This window comes from Cordyceps fumosorosea (assembly GCF_001636725.1).
Source record: "Cordyceps fumosorosea ARSEF 2679 chromosome Unknown scaffold_2, whole genome shotgun sequence".
Classification (NCBI taxonomy): domain Eukaryota; kingdom Fungi; phylum Ascomycota; class Sordariomycetes; order Hypocreales; family Cordycipitaceae; genus Cordyceps; species Cordyceps fumosorosea.
The window spans coordinates 758,290-773,310 of record NW_017387302.1 but is presented as its reverse complement, the minus strand read 5'-3'; the positions used below and the strand labels follow the sequence as shown (position 1 = coordinate 773,310).

Genomic DNA, 15,021 nt, shown 5'->3' with positions numbered 1-15,021 from the left:
TTATGTCCTAATAGGCTGATAATGCTAATACAAAGCATGAGCCAAATACGCCAGTGGCCAGTCACAATGGAGTCTTCGCCACCTGGACTTCGCAGCACCCAGACCCCTGGCTGTCCCCGTCGTGAAGACGCTAGCCAGTAGCTCCCGTTGGCTCATCAAAAGCCAAGTTTCGAGGTAAAAGAGAAAGAAGGAAAAAAATTTCAAAAATCCAAAACAAGGCTCGGGGTGACTCTGGTGTAACCGGCGGTGTGATTCTTTCTTCTCGGCGCCCAAAAAAGCCGCCGATCCATCTCACCTGAGAGAGAGCCACCACAACCACAACACAGGGATTGTCACAGACAGACTTCTCCTGACTCTTCTTCTTTCTGACCTGTTTCATCGCTCACCAGGGGAGCGGGACCGCCTTTTCCTCATCCTGTCTGGCCTCGACGAACACGTACTCTGCCGGTCCGAGCCTGAACCTCGATCCGCCCGGCCGCTCCAGGCAGGGGACTGATTGGTCTCGGGACCCTGTTCTTTGGCTACACAGGGCACAGGGATTCAGGTTACCTTTTCATTGTGCATGGTTTGGCGAGGCTGTACTCGTATTTTCTATTTCTCTACCGATAGTTAACTAGAGTCTCTCCCCCGGATGCCCTGACAGGGCTAATAAGTGGGAATACATGGGCTTGGTTGCGCCTTCCTTGCTTTGACATCTCGTGCCCATTCTCTTTCTTCCTCGACTTCAAACTTTTGATTCATCATTCAACTACTTTCGTTAATAATTGCTTGATCTTGGGCCTTTTATCCACTCTCTTTCTTCCTCTTCGCCCATCTTCATTCACCAAACTACGAAACTTGACACTCCTTGGACTTGTTCTCCTTTTTCGTTTTTTTCTTCTTCGTCTCATCGTCGTCGTCGTCTTCCCCCTCCTCCTTCATGAACGACTACTCCAACTATCCAGACTTCAACCACCCAGACACAACCACAACAGACCAGCATCGCATTGGCAACATGTCGGACGGCGGCGCGGACCACGGCCCCCCTCCTCCTCCTCCTCCGCTTACAATGCCCAAGCCCGACGCCACGGCATCCCGGGCCATGACCGGCGACACCCTGACCCGTGATGACATCCTCTCACCGACCCTTCCCTTCTCCTCCTTCCCGCCCTCCTCCTTCCAGCGTCACGGCCCGCAGCACATCGATGACTACTTCACTGGCCCGCGCGACCTCTCCCGGCACTCCAAGTGGCCCGTCTTCCTGCAGATGCATGGCAGCATCCTGCCCAAGATGATTCTGCCGCTCTTCTTCGTCGGCGCCTGGGCCACCGCCGTCACCGTCGTCTCCGAGACGACGCACTCGCTCGGCGTCAACTCGGTCCTCCTTACCATCACCGGTTTCGTCGTCGGTATGGGACTATCCTTCCGCAGCTCGACCGCCTACGAGCGCTACCAGGAGGGCCGCAAGTACTGGACCGCCCTCATCACCTCTTCGCAGAACCTCGGCCGCATCTTCTGGATCCACGCCAAGGACCACCGCGCTGACCAGGACCCGCGCGAGACCATCCTGGCCAAGCTCAGTGCCATGAACCTGCTCGTCGCCTTCGCCGTCGCCCTCAAGCACACCCTCCGCTTCGAGCCCTACACCGACTACGACGACCTGCAGCACCTGATCGGCCACCTCGACACCTTTGCCCGCGCCGCCACCGAGGACGTCGGTGGCAGCTCCGTAGCTGCCGGCGCCAGCAAGCGCAAGAACCTCTTCAAGTCGGTCGGCGAGTACCTCGGCGTCTCCTTCGCCGCCAGCAACCCGCGCAAGACGCTCAAGCGCACCACGCGCCCGCTCGGCAACCTGCCCCTCGAGATCATGAATCACCTGGCCTCGGCTGTCGACGAGCTCGTCGCCAACCAGCAGCTCACCGTGCCCATGCAGCAGACGCTCGCCTACAACAACCTCAACGTCCTCGGCGACGTCCTCGCCGGCTGCGAGCGCATCCTCAACACGCCCCTGCCCATCGCCTACAGCATCGCCATCAGCCAGATCACCTGGGTCTACGTCATGCTGCTGCCCTTCCAGCTCGTCAACCTGCTGCACTACGTCGCCATCCCCGCCACCATCGCCGCCGCCTACATCATCCTCGGCCTGCTGCTCATCGGCCGCGAGATCGAGAACCCCTTTGGCCAGGACGTCAACGACCTGCCGCTCGAGTGCTTCTGCGAGCAGGTCACCACCGAGCTCGACATCATCGCCTCCTTCGAGAAGAAGCCCACGGCGGCAGTGTTCAACAAGGACACCAACTTCCCGCTCTACCCCGTCAGCACGGCGCCCGCGAGCATCTGGCTGCAGCGCAGCGAGCAGAAGCTGCGCCACACCATCAGGTCAAAGCCCAACGTGACGTTTGACTGGAAGAATGCACGGGGAGGGGAAAAGGTCGTCGGAGACAGGAATGTTTAGAACTGAAGATACTCCCATCCATCTACATTATACACGGAAAAGGCCATCCATACACATCATCAAAAATAGAAAATACTGGAAAACGGAGTTTTTAGCATAATAGACAATTTTTTGCTTTTTTACAATGTTTCAGTTTTATGTATGCAACATGTATGTACCAAGGTAAAACATCACGGGTTGGATTCCTCGTCGGAAGCCGCCGAAGCAACCGTCGTCGTCGCCGGCCTGTCGTCTGGCAGCTTCGGGATTGCCACCAGCATCAGCGCCGACACAGGGATGAGCACCGCCCAGGCCAGATGCCCGCGCAGCACCTGCTCCCTGACGCCCACCGCGTACAGCACCGTCGTCAGCGCCGGCACGAACGACCGCAGCGCGCTCGCCACCGTCAGCGCGATGCCGTTGAGCGTGCCCATCACGCGCGGGTCCGGCGACGCGTCGTTGAGCGCCAGCTGCACGCCCGTAAACGCCATCGAGACGCCCGGCCCGACCGCCGCCGCCAGCGGTCCCACCCCCCAGGCCCAGCCCGTCGCCCGCGCGCGCAGCAGCTCGTTGAGGATGATGTAGCTCAGGAAGAAGAAGGGGTAGGCGACGGCGCAGGCGAGGAGCAGGCGGCGGTTGCCGAGGCGGCGGTGCAGCGGGGGGAAGGCGAGGAGGAGCCAGGCGGCCTGGGAGAGGCCCTGCAGGGCCATGTACATGGAGATTTGAAAGGCGGACAGCCCGAGGCCGCCGATGGCGATGGGCGTGTACAGCACGACGGGGAGGAGCGCGGTGAAGGCGAACGCCATGATCATGACGGATCCGTTGACGAGCAGCACCGTCGGGACGCCCGACGTCTTGAGCAGCCGCCAGATCGTAATCCTCCCCGCCAACGACTTTTGCGGGCCGGTCGTCGCGTGCGCGGTCGTCTTGTCCAGCGTCTCCTCCAGGAAGAAGAAGCACGCCACCACGCCCGTCACCGCGATCGCCGACACGGCGAACCCCGGCGCCGCATACGGAAACCGCCTCAAAAACGTGCTCCCGCCGAACCACCCCGGATACTGCTCCGCCGGATCCGCCAGCAACCCGCCGATGATCGGCCCGATCAGGATCCCCACGTTGCCCGCGAACGCGAACCAGCTAAACGCCCTCGGCCCGTGCCCGCCGCCCGCGCAGTGGTCCGCGATCATCGTGCGGATGATCAGCGTCGAGCCGGAGAAGACGCCCGCAACGCACCTGAACAGGATCATCTGGGGGATGCTCGTCGCGAGGCCAAATAGCGCGGGACCGACGGCCATGCCGGCGAGGCTGGCGAGGAGCACGGGTCGCCGGCCGAGGCGGTCGGCGAGGCGGCCCCAGGCGATGAGGACGCAGACCTGCACGGCGGAGAAGAGGCTCTCGATGAGGCCGCTGTAGAAGCCGACGTCGGAGGCGGGCAGGCGGCCGGCGCGGGAGACCATGGCGGCGATGTAGGGGACGATGGCGAAGAAGGCGATGGGCTCCATGATGCGCGCGTAGCAGAGCAGCGCGATCTGCAGCGCGGGCAGCGGCTTCTCCTGGGGAGCGGGGCGGCGGTCGTCGTCGTCGCCGCCGCCGTGGCAGCCGGCTTCGGGGTCGTCCTCGATGGCGACGCCGGAGAGCAGGCTGGTGGTGGCGAGGAGAGGCGTCGTCTCGTCACCATCGTGGTGGTGGTGGTGGTGGTGGTGCGTGGCGACGTGCTCGGCGCTGGCGCTGCCGTTGGCACCTCGTAGCAGACTCATGGCTCCTCTTCTCCGTCGATAGTCTCTCTCGTTCCACGAGCGGGCTGGCGGGCGGGAGAGAGAGAGAGAGAGAGAGAGAGAGAGAGAGAGAGAGAGAGAGAAAAGGAGGGTTTGCTATTCTACTGGAACCGTCTCCCAATGTTCTGCACACGCCCCTTTTCGCGGGTTTTGTTTGTTCTGAAGCGAAGCATGAACCAACAGGAGACGACGGCGTAGAGTGCAACAAGCCGTGACAGGAGCGAGCAAAGGAAGCTCGAAAATGACCGTCATGGACCCTTCCCTTGATGAATGAGAGTTGGCGGGGTTGGCGGAGGGAGATGCGATGTGATGGATGATATGAGGCTGCATTACGATCTGCATGTCAGCACAGGCAAACGAAAAAAAAAAAGTTCCGTCGTCGGAGTTGCCTGCGTGGCGCTAGACCGGGTTGCAGTCCAGAAATAGTTAGCAGCCGCTCATTCATCAATCAGGCTGCTGGGGCTGTTCGTTTACCTTCATCTCTTCGTATCGAGGATCAGTCAGGTAGAGTTGGAGATATTACTGTGTCACCAGGGTCACAAGGCTGGCTGCTTTTGCTGCAAGTGTCCATCCCTAACTAGAAAGTAAGACAATGATAAGCAGTAGCAGGCGGTGGCTGCGGCACCAACGAGAACGAGCTGCCAATCTCGCTCGAAAACAAGTGGGAAAAATTGATTCGCTTTCTTTATCAAACACTCGCTATGACATGGTATATATACACGCCTACATGATCGGCCAGTTTCGATCCATGCGTTGGCGCCAGCCTCCCTCCGGCAGCCCCCTGGTAAACCTCTCCCGCCATTGCAGCAAGTTACACCCACACAGCGCGACGCCGTTATACTGCAGGCGGCCACCGGTGGCAATCCACGGTGCAAAGGCGGGCCCATCATCCGGAAGCCCAGGCATGCCGCCGAGCTCGAGCGTGGGGAGCGCCGCGCCGCAGATGCAGCCGTGGGCGACGCCCTCGGCCCACGCGCGGGCGACAACGGCAGCGGCGAGCAGGCTGATGTGGACAATGGGATCGAGGCAGCGGCTGTTGGCGTTGCCTGTGCGCGCGACATGCTCCTCGTAGAGGCGCAGGATGGTGAGGGCGCGGATCGCCGCGGCGCGCCCCTCACCGCTGACCACCCACTCGGAAATGAGCGCCTGCTTGCGCAGCACCGTCTCCGTGTACAGCTCGTTGCCCTCGTAGAGGCCCGACGTGACGTCTATGAGCTGTTGCACGTCAGCGCACATGTGCAGCTCCAGCAGGAGTTGAAGCATGGCCGCGCCAAAGGTGCCTTGGCAGAAGCGCCGCATCGCCTCTGTCATGAGCAGCACCGGGTCCGTCTCGTCATCCTCGTGCCCATAGTACGACGCCAGCAGCACTTCGAGCTCCGCAGCGTGATCCTTGGGGAACATCTGTATGCTGTACATGCGGTTCAGCTGGTGCCGGCACAGCTCCAGTTGCAACATGATGTGGATATGCTGGCCTGTCAGGTCCGCAGGAGTTGCACCGGCACCGAGCTGTCGCCGGTACGTCCACACATGATTGGCGGTGCCGAGCAGTACAAGCTCTATGTCTTCAGTGAGCAAGGGAAAAGGTAGATTGACATCGGTCATGTTCATGAGCTGCGAGGTTCGGTAGTCCTGGCGCTGCGACAGTTCATGCGGGATTCGACGATACAGCACATGAAGCCCATGTGCATTCCACATGCCATATGAAGAAGTCAACTGCATGTTGAGCTCTTCATTGTGGATGAACGCAGATTGATTGTAAAGTAACGCAATGCCGCGGTCAAGTTTGAGGGCACTCATGGCCAGCCTGGGGTGGTCAGCATAACGCACTATGGACCGTGTTGGTGGACTGCTCCCGCTGGTACGAACCTCTTCCATGACTCGTGCTTTCCATAAATCCAGGGCATAAAAGTGCTCGGGTAATGTCTCCGTTGATGATGTATGGCACTCTCGCTATTCAACATGTTTGTTTGTCGTAAAATTGTACAGACAGCAACATGCAACATCCTGCCTCTTGGTATGAAGGACCATTTCTTCGACATGTTAGTAACGGGATCCGAAATTGCGTCAACGGAACGTACCCCTATCTCGAATGCAAAGATGGCATTCAGCAGACTAGCCTGGTATAACACGATAGGCCAAGGCTGACCTGAATCGAATGTAAATCGTGTCTGTCGGCGGAAAGTCGGTTAGCAATGATGCGCAATTCTGCTGGCACTGGGCGACATACCAATTGCGCAAATAGATATTGCATCAATATTTGATGGATTGCAAAGATCATTTGCATGGCGGCCGGGTCAGTAATTTGGCGCCAGGCCCCGATGATGGCGATTGAGGCGGCGAGTGGCACATGCTCAAGAAGGTCCTCAGCCTCGGGGGCGTGGAGGATGGGCCAGGTCTCGTGGAACTGACCAAAATACGATTGGAAGCAGCCATCCAACCAAAGCTTCATTTTCGGGGAGGGGTTGGAAAGCGCGTCGCTCTCTCCGCCATCGCGGAGGACGCCCATGGCATGGGCAATGACACGGGTTCCGGCCTTGGTGCGCTCGTTCCAAGAGGCCTCGAGTGGTGTTGCACTGATGGGGATCATGAGAGCGGGTGGCGGCGAGGCATCGCTTGCGGAACTGTTGCTGGTCCGGCTGGTACCGCGCACGCTCCGGGCGGTGACCTTGGGGGCGCCGCGGTGGCTCGTGGTGGACGGTGCCCGGTTGGCGGAAAAGTTGCCGCCGCTAAGATCAAAGACAACATCGGGGTTGGCATCAATCACACGGCGGGCGAGATTGGCGCGCTGGTAGGTGCACTCGATGTCACGTTTGCGGCACAGGGAGCACCGGCTGCCGCCATCGCATTTGATCTTGCTGGCGTGGCAGGCATCGCAAGCGGGCTCCTTGCGGGAGTCGGGCACGACGGCGCCATGGATTTTCGAATGGCGGCGGAGTAGATCGCTAGGACAGTCAGTAAGCCATTCTTCCTTTTCTTCCTTTTATTTTATTTTCATTTTTTTCTTGTTGGCGGCCGTTGTGATGCATCGCCTTGTCGACGTGCATTGTTTGGTCTTGGGAAGGGAGCGCACTAGGCTTTTCGAGCAGGGGTCGGAGGGCGTCAAGGCAACTTACAGTCGAGTAAAGGACCTGTCGCAGGAAGGACAGGTAAAGGAGGGACGGCCGTGTGTAGCTTTGTGGCGTTGCAAGTGCTCTTTGCGAATATATTCTCGACCACACTCGCAGACAAACTGCTTCCTGACGAGACCCTCGGCCATGGCTGGTTGGCTGGCTGACTGAGACCTTTGGTTCGCGGCGGCGGGTGGGTGATTCCGCGCTTCCGATGAACGACACTACCAGCGCGATGGCTTACCACAGACCCAGCTTTGCGGGATGAACTGTGCGGGATGGCGACGATTGATTTGTTTAGCGGTGAGAAGTCGAGAGAAGGATGGATGGATGGAATCAAGGTGGCTTTTTGACGGTGAATAAGAAATATAGAAAAGAGATCGTAGAGAGTTCCATTATGACACGGCGCATTCGCGAAAAACGGTTTTAAGCATTGACATGACCTCGTTGTGTTTCTAAGCCGTCTTGGCTGGTGCGTTGAAGAAGTGAAGAGTATTTGGTGAGATGAGTGGGATGGCCGAGAGAAAGTCGGCCATCCCACTGAAGTTGCCGTTTTGAAGGGGACAATACGCCAAGCCTATTTGAGGTTAGGGCAAAGGCCCCAATCTCTCGCATTGGTTCTTTGTCACCTTCTCTTCATTTTAGTGGGGCTGGGCCGGGACAGGACAGGTTCTCTCTGGCATCCCTCCCTTGCCTCCCTCCCGCTCTGCCTCTCCCGCTGTCTCTCTTCTCAGCTCGCTTGTTCGGATCCATCCATGTCTCGACGAAAGGAGTTCGGCTTCACAATACTCAAGCGCCTCCAACCAAAGGACTTTTTTTTCTTTCTTTCTTTTTTCTTCGTACATCCTCAACCAAGGATAATCACTAGACCCCCGCTCATCCCAGAACCGTTGGTCCTAGCCGATGCAGACAGCGACCGCTCCTCAAGGCACCACCAATAGGACTCGACGACATATCCTCTACGACGCAGGGTGTTGAAAACCCCTGGACCCTGGGTTTTAGAGAAAAAATCCCTGAAAACAAAAGGCCCAGGCCAACCAGTGGAGTTCACCAAGTCCAACACTGCCGCTTGCTGCTCTGCCTCACCAGCAAACGTCTCCATCGCCCCTTGCAACTCTACTAATAGTCTGCAAAGTGAAGCTGATAGTTGAGGCGGATATCGTGACTGCCTCATACATGCGCATATGGATGAATGCAATGTAGTGCCGGACCTGGTGCGTAGACGGGTAACGCGCTAACTAACCAAACTGCTCACCAACTGTCCAATAAATTGTACTGGTTGACAAATGCCCTTCCTGCATCTCGCATTTTGGAGGCGTAACAAAGGCTGGTCAAGATGATGCCACCTAATAAGACGAGTCAAGGTCAGCCAGAACTCAGTCCAGCCGATTCAAGAACTCTATCACAGCAGACTGAAGACCAAGGCCAAACAAGACTGCGAATTGGGAATCAAACATCAGCTGTATCAGCAAGACGCCACGTGAAGCCAATGCCGATTCGGTGAGCGGCCACGCCGGATGATCTCTAATCAGTCGGCATCCCACCCCCAGGAACAGGGTAGGACGGCGCCGCCGCCCGTTGGAAATCTGGGTCTCTTGGCGGAGATGCGGCCAGACGAGATACACGGATGCAATGGCGATCTTGCGCAGATTATTAAGATATGTCGTACAATTTGTCTATCGATGGCGTAGATTTTGCTGGCAATTGTCTATAGAAAGAGATGCTAAATCCCTTCAACTCTGTCTGTTCTCATCATCACCATCATCAACACTCATCACTCATCAAGCAAAACAAGCACACTCAACCCACACCACGCAACATCTCCACTACAACTCGAAACGCATAAACACACACACACACCGCACACTCAAATACCCATAACCATGGCCTCTCCCGCCCAAAACGTCACCCTTGTCGGCGCCGCCGGCAGCGTCGGCACCGTCGCCCTTGAGAAGCTCGCCGCCTCTCGCCACAACCTCCAAGTTCTGCGCCGCGCCGGCTCCAAGTCCGCCGTTCCCGCCGGTGTCAAGGTCGTCGACGTCGACTTCTCCTCCCCCTCCGCCCTGACCAGCGCCCTCAAGGGCCAGGACGTCGTCATCTCCACGCTGCCCGCCGAGGTGGCCTCCCTGCAGACCACCCTCATCGACGCCGCCATCGCCGCCGGCGTGCGCCGCTTCCTCCCTAGCGAGTTCGGCTGCGACATCGAGAACCCGCTCGCCCGTCAGATCCCCGTCTTTGGCGAAAAGGTCAAGGTGGAGGAGCACCTGAAGGAGAAGGCGGCCGCGGGCCTCATCTCGTACACCTTCGTCTACAACGGGCCGTTCCTCGACTGGGGCATCCAGAAGCAGTTCGTGCTCAACGTCGCGGGCTACAAGCCGACGCTGCTGGACGACGGTAAGGCCGTGTTCAGCTCGACCAACCTGGAGACGGTGGGCCGCGCGCTGGCGGCCATCCCGGATCACCTGGAGGAGACCAAGAACCGCGCCGTGTTCCTCGAGGATATCAAGATCTCGCAGGCGCGCCTGCTGGAGCTGGCGAAGCAGGCCGCCCCGGAGAAGCCCTGGGAGGTCAGCTACGCCAAGATCGACGACCTCGTCAAGGTCGCCGGCGAGGGCCTGGCTAAGGGCGTCTTCACATTTGACAACATTGCCCCGTTCATCCACAAGTCGTTCATTGCTGAAGGCTACGGCGGCAACTTTGCCAAGTCGGACAATGAGCTCCTCGGCCTCGGCCACAGCTCGGAGGAGTTTGTTCTGGAGCAGTACAAGAAGCTTCTTCAGTGAGGGGACATTCAAGTAGAACATAGAATATAAATAATACAATTACGTTTCATCATCTGCTTCTCAGGACAGGCGAGGTTGTTCCGCTACAATTTATACTGCGAATGTGTGTTAACTGGTGTACATCGCTTGGCTAGGAGGCATATCCTGTCCCTCCACAAACTTCTCGACCAGCTCTTTAGGTACAGACTTTAGCGTGCGCAGGCGCTTTACTCTTCTTCTTCGTATGCCTCTTATTAATTACATTAACTCATTTCTCAATGCTTCAACATCGAGCATCTGACGAGTCTTCGAATCAACAGCAAGGTCAGGCTCCCTGCTCGTCCCCCGAGAACCGATTCTCCGATGAGGCGGAGACCGGAATAGCTGCACCGACAGGTTCTTGGTCGCCATTAGGTGTCCAAGTCGGCGCTCCTCCAGTTTCGATGGATCGATCGGCCATTGCCTCGGTATCCTCCTCAGCAATGTCCCAGACTAGAGGGTGTGAGCCACGTCGCGGGCAAGCTGGGTGCGAACCGTACCGTTAACATAGAGTGCTGCAAACTCTTTGCAAGTTTCACTTCCGCTCTTGAGTATTTTTAATTTCCGCTCGAGCTTTTCGCGAGTGCCTCGACTCTGCTCCGTCTCCACCGCGATGCCAGAAACTTCAGCATCGCTCATCCTGATGATGGAGGTTGGGTCGAGGATTTCGCCGAGTTTCTCCAAGAGACAAGTCTCAACAACTTCCACCGCGACGTCATCTATGAAACGCTTCACGGCAACCTAAGTGCCAGACAAGTTAATTGCAAGAGGACAGATAGGGCTGTAGGCGCTCGACGGAGACCTCACCTTATAATACGCTTTCAAGCAGTCCAGCGCCTCAGAGGCTGCAAAATGATCCATATCTGGCTCTCGGGGCGCAACAAGCCGGTCGATCAAACCATTACATTCAATTGCTTGAACTAAATGAGATTTCTTCGCCATTGACGACAGACCAAACTCCTCCTGCAATAAAGCTGTGATTCGTGACCTTTCGCGCTCCTGACGAATGTTTTGCAGAGTCTCTGTGAAGTAGTGGTTGTAGGTGATGGGATGTCCGCTGCGGTGTGGCTCTAGTATACCAGAAAGCTTCTCATATAAAAGTTTCCGGAAGGACTCCAACTTGGGCTCAAGAACGCGATTCAAAATCGCTTCGGCAGTCGTAGACTCGGCGATGTGTGCCACAAGATGGCTCAACGACAGCCGAACCGCCCTCCAAACTTCCTGTATGTGGCTTTCTGCAATTTTGCTCCACGGCGACGAGAGTTCCTTAAAGAGCTCTGTCACTATCATAGGATTAAACATGCCGGGTAGCTCTCTCCCCCGGCTGCTCTGAATGATCAAGACAATTCTTTCAATGTAATCAGCACGGGTCAAGAGCTCGCTGCACTCCGAGTCTGTACCATCGACATGGGCCACGACTTTGTACCGTCGACCATTTTGGGCCATATCTTCTGCAAAGTGTCGGTTGAGGTTCTGAACAACGGCTCGGGTGCGCTTTTGGTAGCCGGTCAATGACATGCAATCCCCGAAATACGGCTCGTTGTATGTTCCATGAGTTGCCGACTGAAGCAGGACTTGGAATGATTGGCTGATCTGGATGAGATACATTCTCTGTTCATAGATGGTGGTGCGGGGAGAACCAAGCTTTTCGAGGTGTTTCTGGCATTGGGAAGACAGTTCTGCAATTTCCTCAATGAGGTTTGGGAGTTCAGCGGCGATCTGCCGTACGAGGACTTTACTCAGGCGGCTCCTCAAGGACTTGATGCCCAAGTCTTTTGAAGAAAGATCTGCCCAGGCACCTGATGATAGAAACTCAAGCTCCGCGGCATCGCGTTGCTCAAACGTCCAGTTTTCTGCCTCGGTATCGCAGTTCCTCAACACGTGCCAGCCCAGGCGGAATTCGACATCTTGGTTTTTGGCCAGAGAGACAAACATGCCCTCGCTCCCAGATCCCGGGATAAGAGTGTCCGGCTTGGTGATAACCCCTAGCGTCCGTGTCCCTCTAGGATCGGCATCACGAGCGAGCTTCAGGACAATCTGGTTGGCGTAGTCGTTCTTGGCTGACACAACTGCCAGTATGATGCTCCGGGACTCTTTCATGTAGCCCTGCACGACGTTTTTGATGAGCTGAATGTCTGATTCAGATTGGTGCTTATTTTCTGAATGAATGAGACCGGGCAGATCTACAATGGTGAGCTCCGGGCGATCCGGGCCGTTTACTTCGACGCGCAGAATATCTTCGGAAAATGCCTTGCCCATCGTTGCCACGCCCATGGCAGTCTTTGCTGTTTCGATCAGTGCTGGCAGGTCCTTGAAGTTGAGCAATTTCTCGTTGAATTGTGAGAGGCGTTCCTTGTCGGCCTGGTTGCGAGAATGATGCGGCACAATGGAGACGTTGATGGAGCAAAAGGCCGTCTTTCGGAGAATAAGCTCGGTCGGGAATCGGGTGCACAAGCTGCTCTTCACCGGGAAAGAGACCCCGGATATGCTTTCCAACACGGAACTTTTCCCCGACGACTGGTCGCCGCACACGATGATTTGTGGCAGTGATATGTAGTGGCTTACGCCCTGGGAGCGGAGCGAGTCCACGGCGTTGAGCAGGTGCAGCTGCTGCCTGGAGCATAGCTGCTCCAGGCCCTGCGCCGTCAGCGATTTCATTGCCTCGCTCATCGGTGTAAGCGGGTGACGGAGTGAGTGAGTTGTGAAGGAGGCTGTGGTTTCTTCCACAGCAGCGCGGGGATTGCTCTGAGTTAAGTAGACGCAGGCCGGCCACCAGGTAGCAATCTGCAATCTGCAGTCTGCAGTTACTGCGCTGGCAATCATAAACAAAGGAGCGGGTGATTGTGAAAGAGTGAATAACTGAGACAGGAGTCTTTATGATTGTATGTTGATTGGCTGGCCGAATCCGATTAACAGCAACGCTGTAGCCGCTGAGCAGTGCTGGGCCTGCAGTGAATGCAGCCACAGTTTCTGAGCATTGCTGCCCGACTCCATTCACTGCAGTTCTGAGACTTTACAAGTTATGCTGGCATAAATTCGAGTGCAGATCTTCAAACGAATTAACGACAACGCTGTAACCGCTGAGTTCGGTTGCAGTGATTGCAGCCGCACTTTCTGGGCGTGATGCATTCCCGACCCTATTCACCGTAACTCTGGGACATCTACGGATAGACTACAATGAAATCGAGTGCCTGAATTCTAACGCCGGTGAAATCTTGGCGTGCTGTCTCCGCGCAACGACTTTACAGAATAGGGTACGGGTAAGAATAAACCCAGCACTGCATCGTGATCTAGAGACTGGGCGATAAATGAACGATCTTGATGGCCAAAGCAATGGCTAGGAAAACTATGCTGCCTCTACCTGATAGGACTCCCTCGTCGTAACGTCTTGCTGCTGCTCGCCAGTTGGTTCTTCTTATGCAAGATGAATGCTTGCTGCTTGTGCCACGCACTTACTAAGCTGGCCTGCAGCTTTCCGCTCCTTCTCAACAGCCCCCTCACAGGTTCACACGATAGCCTCTCCTAAAAATACTCCAGAAAAACAGTGACAAAGGGCAGATCTCATCTCAAAACTCCCCTCTCCGCTCTCGAATTTATCACATAGATCCCATATCATCCTCGCCACCGACAACCATCGCGCCATGTGCAGCATCATTAGGGTGCAGTACAGCTGCGGCTGCGTCAAGGACAGCAGGTTTCAGCAATGCGAGACGCGCAAAGACACGCCTATAAAATGCGACAGGGTCGCCCGTGACTCTCCGGAACGCGTCGACAGCTACTGCCAATCCCACTGCGTGCCGGACATGGGCCGCGGCCACACAAAGGCCGACTTCGAAACATTTAGCAACGGCGAGAACGGGCAGGTCGCGTTCAAGTTACTGAAGGACAGGTCCCAAAATTAGAGCCGCGCTGAACAAAGAAGCGTTGGGTGCAGGGGAAGATTTGAGATTTTGGGGGAAATCCTTCCGTTGGCGAGACAAGACAACGGTAGCATTTGAGAAGCGAAAACAAACACATGTCGCAAGGTCACGGGCTGGCATTTCCCAGCAATCACTCAACATCAGTTCGTGAGAGGAATGAATAGACGCAAAGGAAGTGTTCAATTTGCACAAGGCCCGCCTTGGGCAAGCGCAGTTGCAGTTGCGTCTGCAGAACGCAGCCACGGGCAATGACAAAAGACGAGAACCCAATTAAGCGCAGCAGCTGATCCAGCATCGCCAACCGGCTCATAAAAAGCAACGTCGGCATCTGTGTGTGGTGTACGGAGCGGGGCTACGGACGTACTAGGATTTAATGAGGCCGTCAAGCAACAAAAATAAGGTGATGGATAAAGCTTACGACCGTGCTGGCAGCTAAGTTGCAAGACATGGCATGGGTTTTTACATAGGTAGCTTCGGAGACGGAAATTTTGTACGGATATGAACAGCTCGATCAGCGCCTGCTCATCTGTGCGATGGAATTTAGCACCAGCAGCAGGTTAAAAAGTCAACAGAAGGCTGCAAACAGACCAACTGTGTACGTCCATTTCGATGCAAGTAGGCGTTATGGCTGCACAATGCTCACATGGCATGGTATTCAGCAAGACAGGGCCCCGTCTCAGGAGCTCATGGACCCTAGAAAACATTCCTGTTTCCAGCTGGGTTGCCTTGGCTATTAGTAACTGCTTAGGACTCGCGCAGACATATCGTGATGATCCATACTGTAAGTGGCCAGTGTTGAAGGTGGAGAGGAGAGGACGCCACTGAGTAGATTGAGCGGGCAGCCCAGGTCATGGCACGATGCGTAGGCTGAGCGGCTGCGGCCAGTGAAACATGAGCGATGGGAATGACTCGGACCGAACTGGTAGGTGGCTAATGGTGACTCGTGAGAGATGGTGAGCGGTACAAGGGGCCGGAGAGGGACACGAACGAACTCGTCTCCTGGTG

General features: G+C 56.3%; 5 protein-coding genes across 5 annotated transcripts; 2 read left to right on the top strand and 3 right to left on the bottom strand.

Moving 5' to 3' along the window:
- Positions 1–919: 919 nt before the first annotated feature.
- On the top strand, positions 920–2,434 carry ISF_01388 (UPF0187 domain membrane protein; the record flags this gene model as incomplete). Its single annotated transcript, XM_018844995.1, has 1 exon — positions 920–2,434. One exon carries the CDS (start codon positions 920–922, stop codon positions 2,432–2,434), a length of 1,515 nt encoding a protein of 504 aa, XP_018707761.1.
- Positions 2,435–2,604: 170 nt separating this feature from the next.
- ISF_01387 (Major facilitator superfamily transporter) lies at positions 2,605–4,170 on the bottom strand (the record flags this gene model as incomplete). Its single annotated transcript, XM_018844994.1, has 1 exon — positions 2,605–4,170. One exon carries the CDS (start codon positions 4,168–4,170, stop codon positions 2,605–2,607), a length of 1,566 nt encoding a protein of 521 aa, XP_018707760.1.
- Positions 4,171–4,911: 741 nt separating this feature from the next.
- Positions 4,912–7,444, bottom strand: ISF_01386 (Zn(2)-C6 fungal-type DNA-binding domain protein; the record flags this gene model as incomplete). Its single annotated transcript, XM_018844993.1, has 4 exons — positions 4,912–6,138; positions 6,267–6,356; positions 6,416–7,130; positions 7,302–7,444. The coding sequence occupies 4 exons, from the start codon at positions 7,442–7,444 to the stop codon at positions 4,912–4,914; spliced, it is 2,175 nt and encodes a 724-aa protein (XP_018707759.1).
- A 1,734-nt stretch (positions 7,445–9,178) lies between these two features.
- On the top strand, positions 9,179–10,078 carry ISF_01385 (NAD(P)-binding domain protein; the record flags this gene model as incomplete). Its single annotated transcript, XM_018844992.1, has 1 exon — positions 9,179–10,078. The coding sequence occupies one exon, from the start codon at positions 9,179–9,181 to the stop codon at positions 10,076–10,078; it is 900 nt and encodes a 299-aa protein (XP_018707758.1).
- A 304-nt stretch (positions 10,079–10,382) lies between these two features.
- ISF_01384 (Dynamin, GTPase domain protein) lies at positions 10,383–12,766 on the bottom strand (the record flags this gene model as incomplete). Its single annotated transcript, XM_018844991.1, has 3 exons — positions 10,383–10,549; positions 10,597–10,837; positions 10,904–12,766. 3 exons carry the CDS (start codon positions 12,764–12,766, stop codon positions 10,383–10,385), a joined length of 2,271 nt encoding a protein of 756 aa, XP_018707757.1.
- Positions 12,767–15,021: the final 2,255 nt, after the last annotated feature.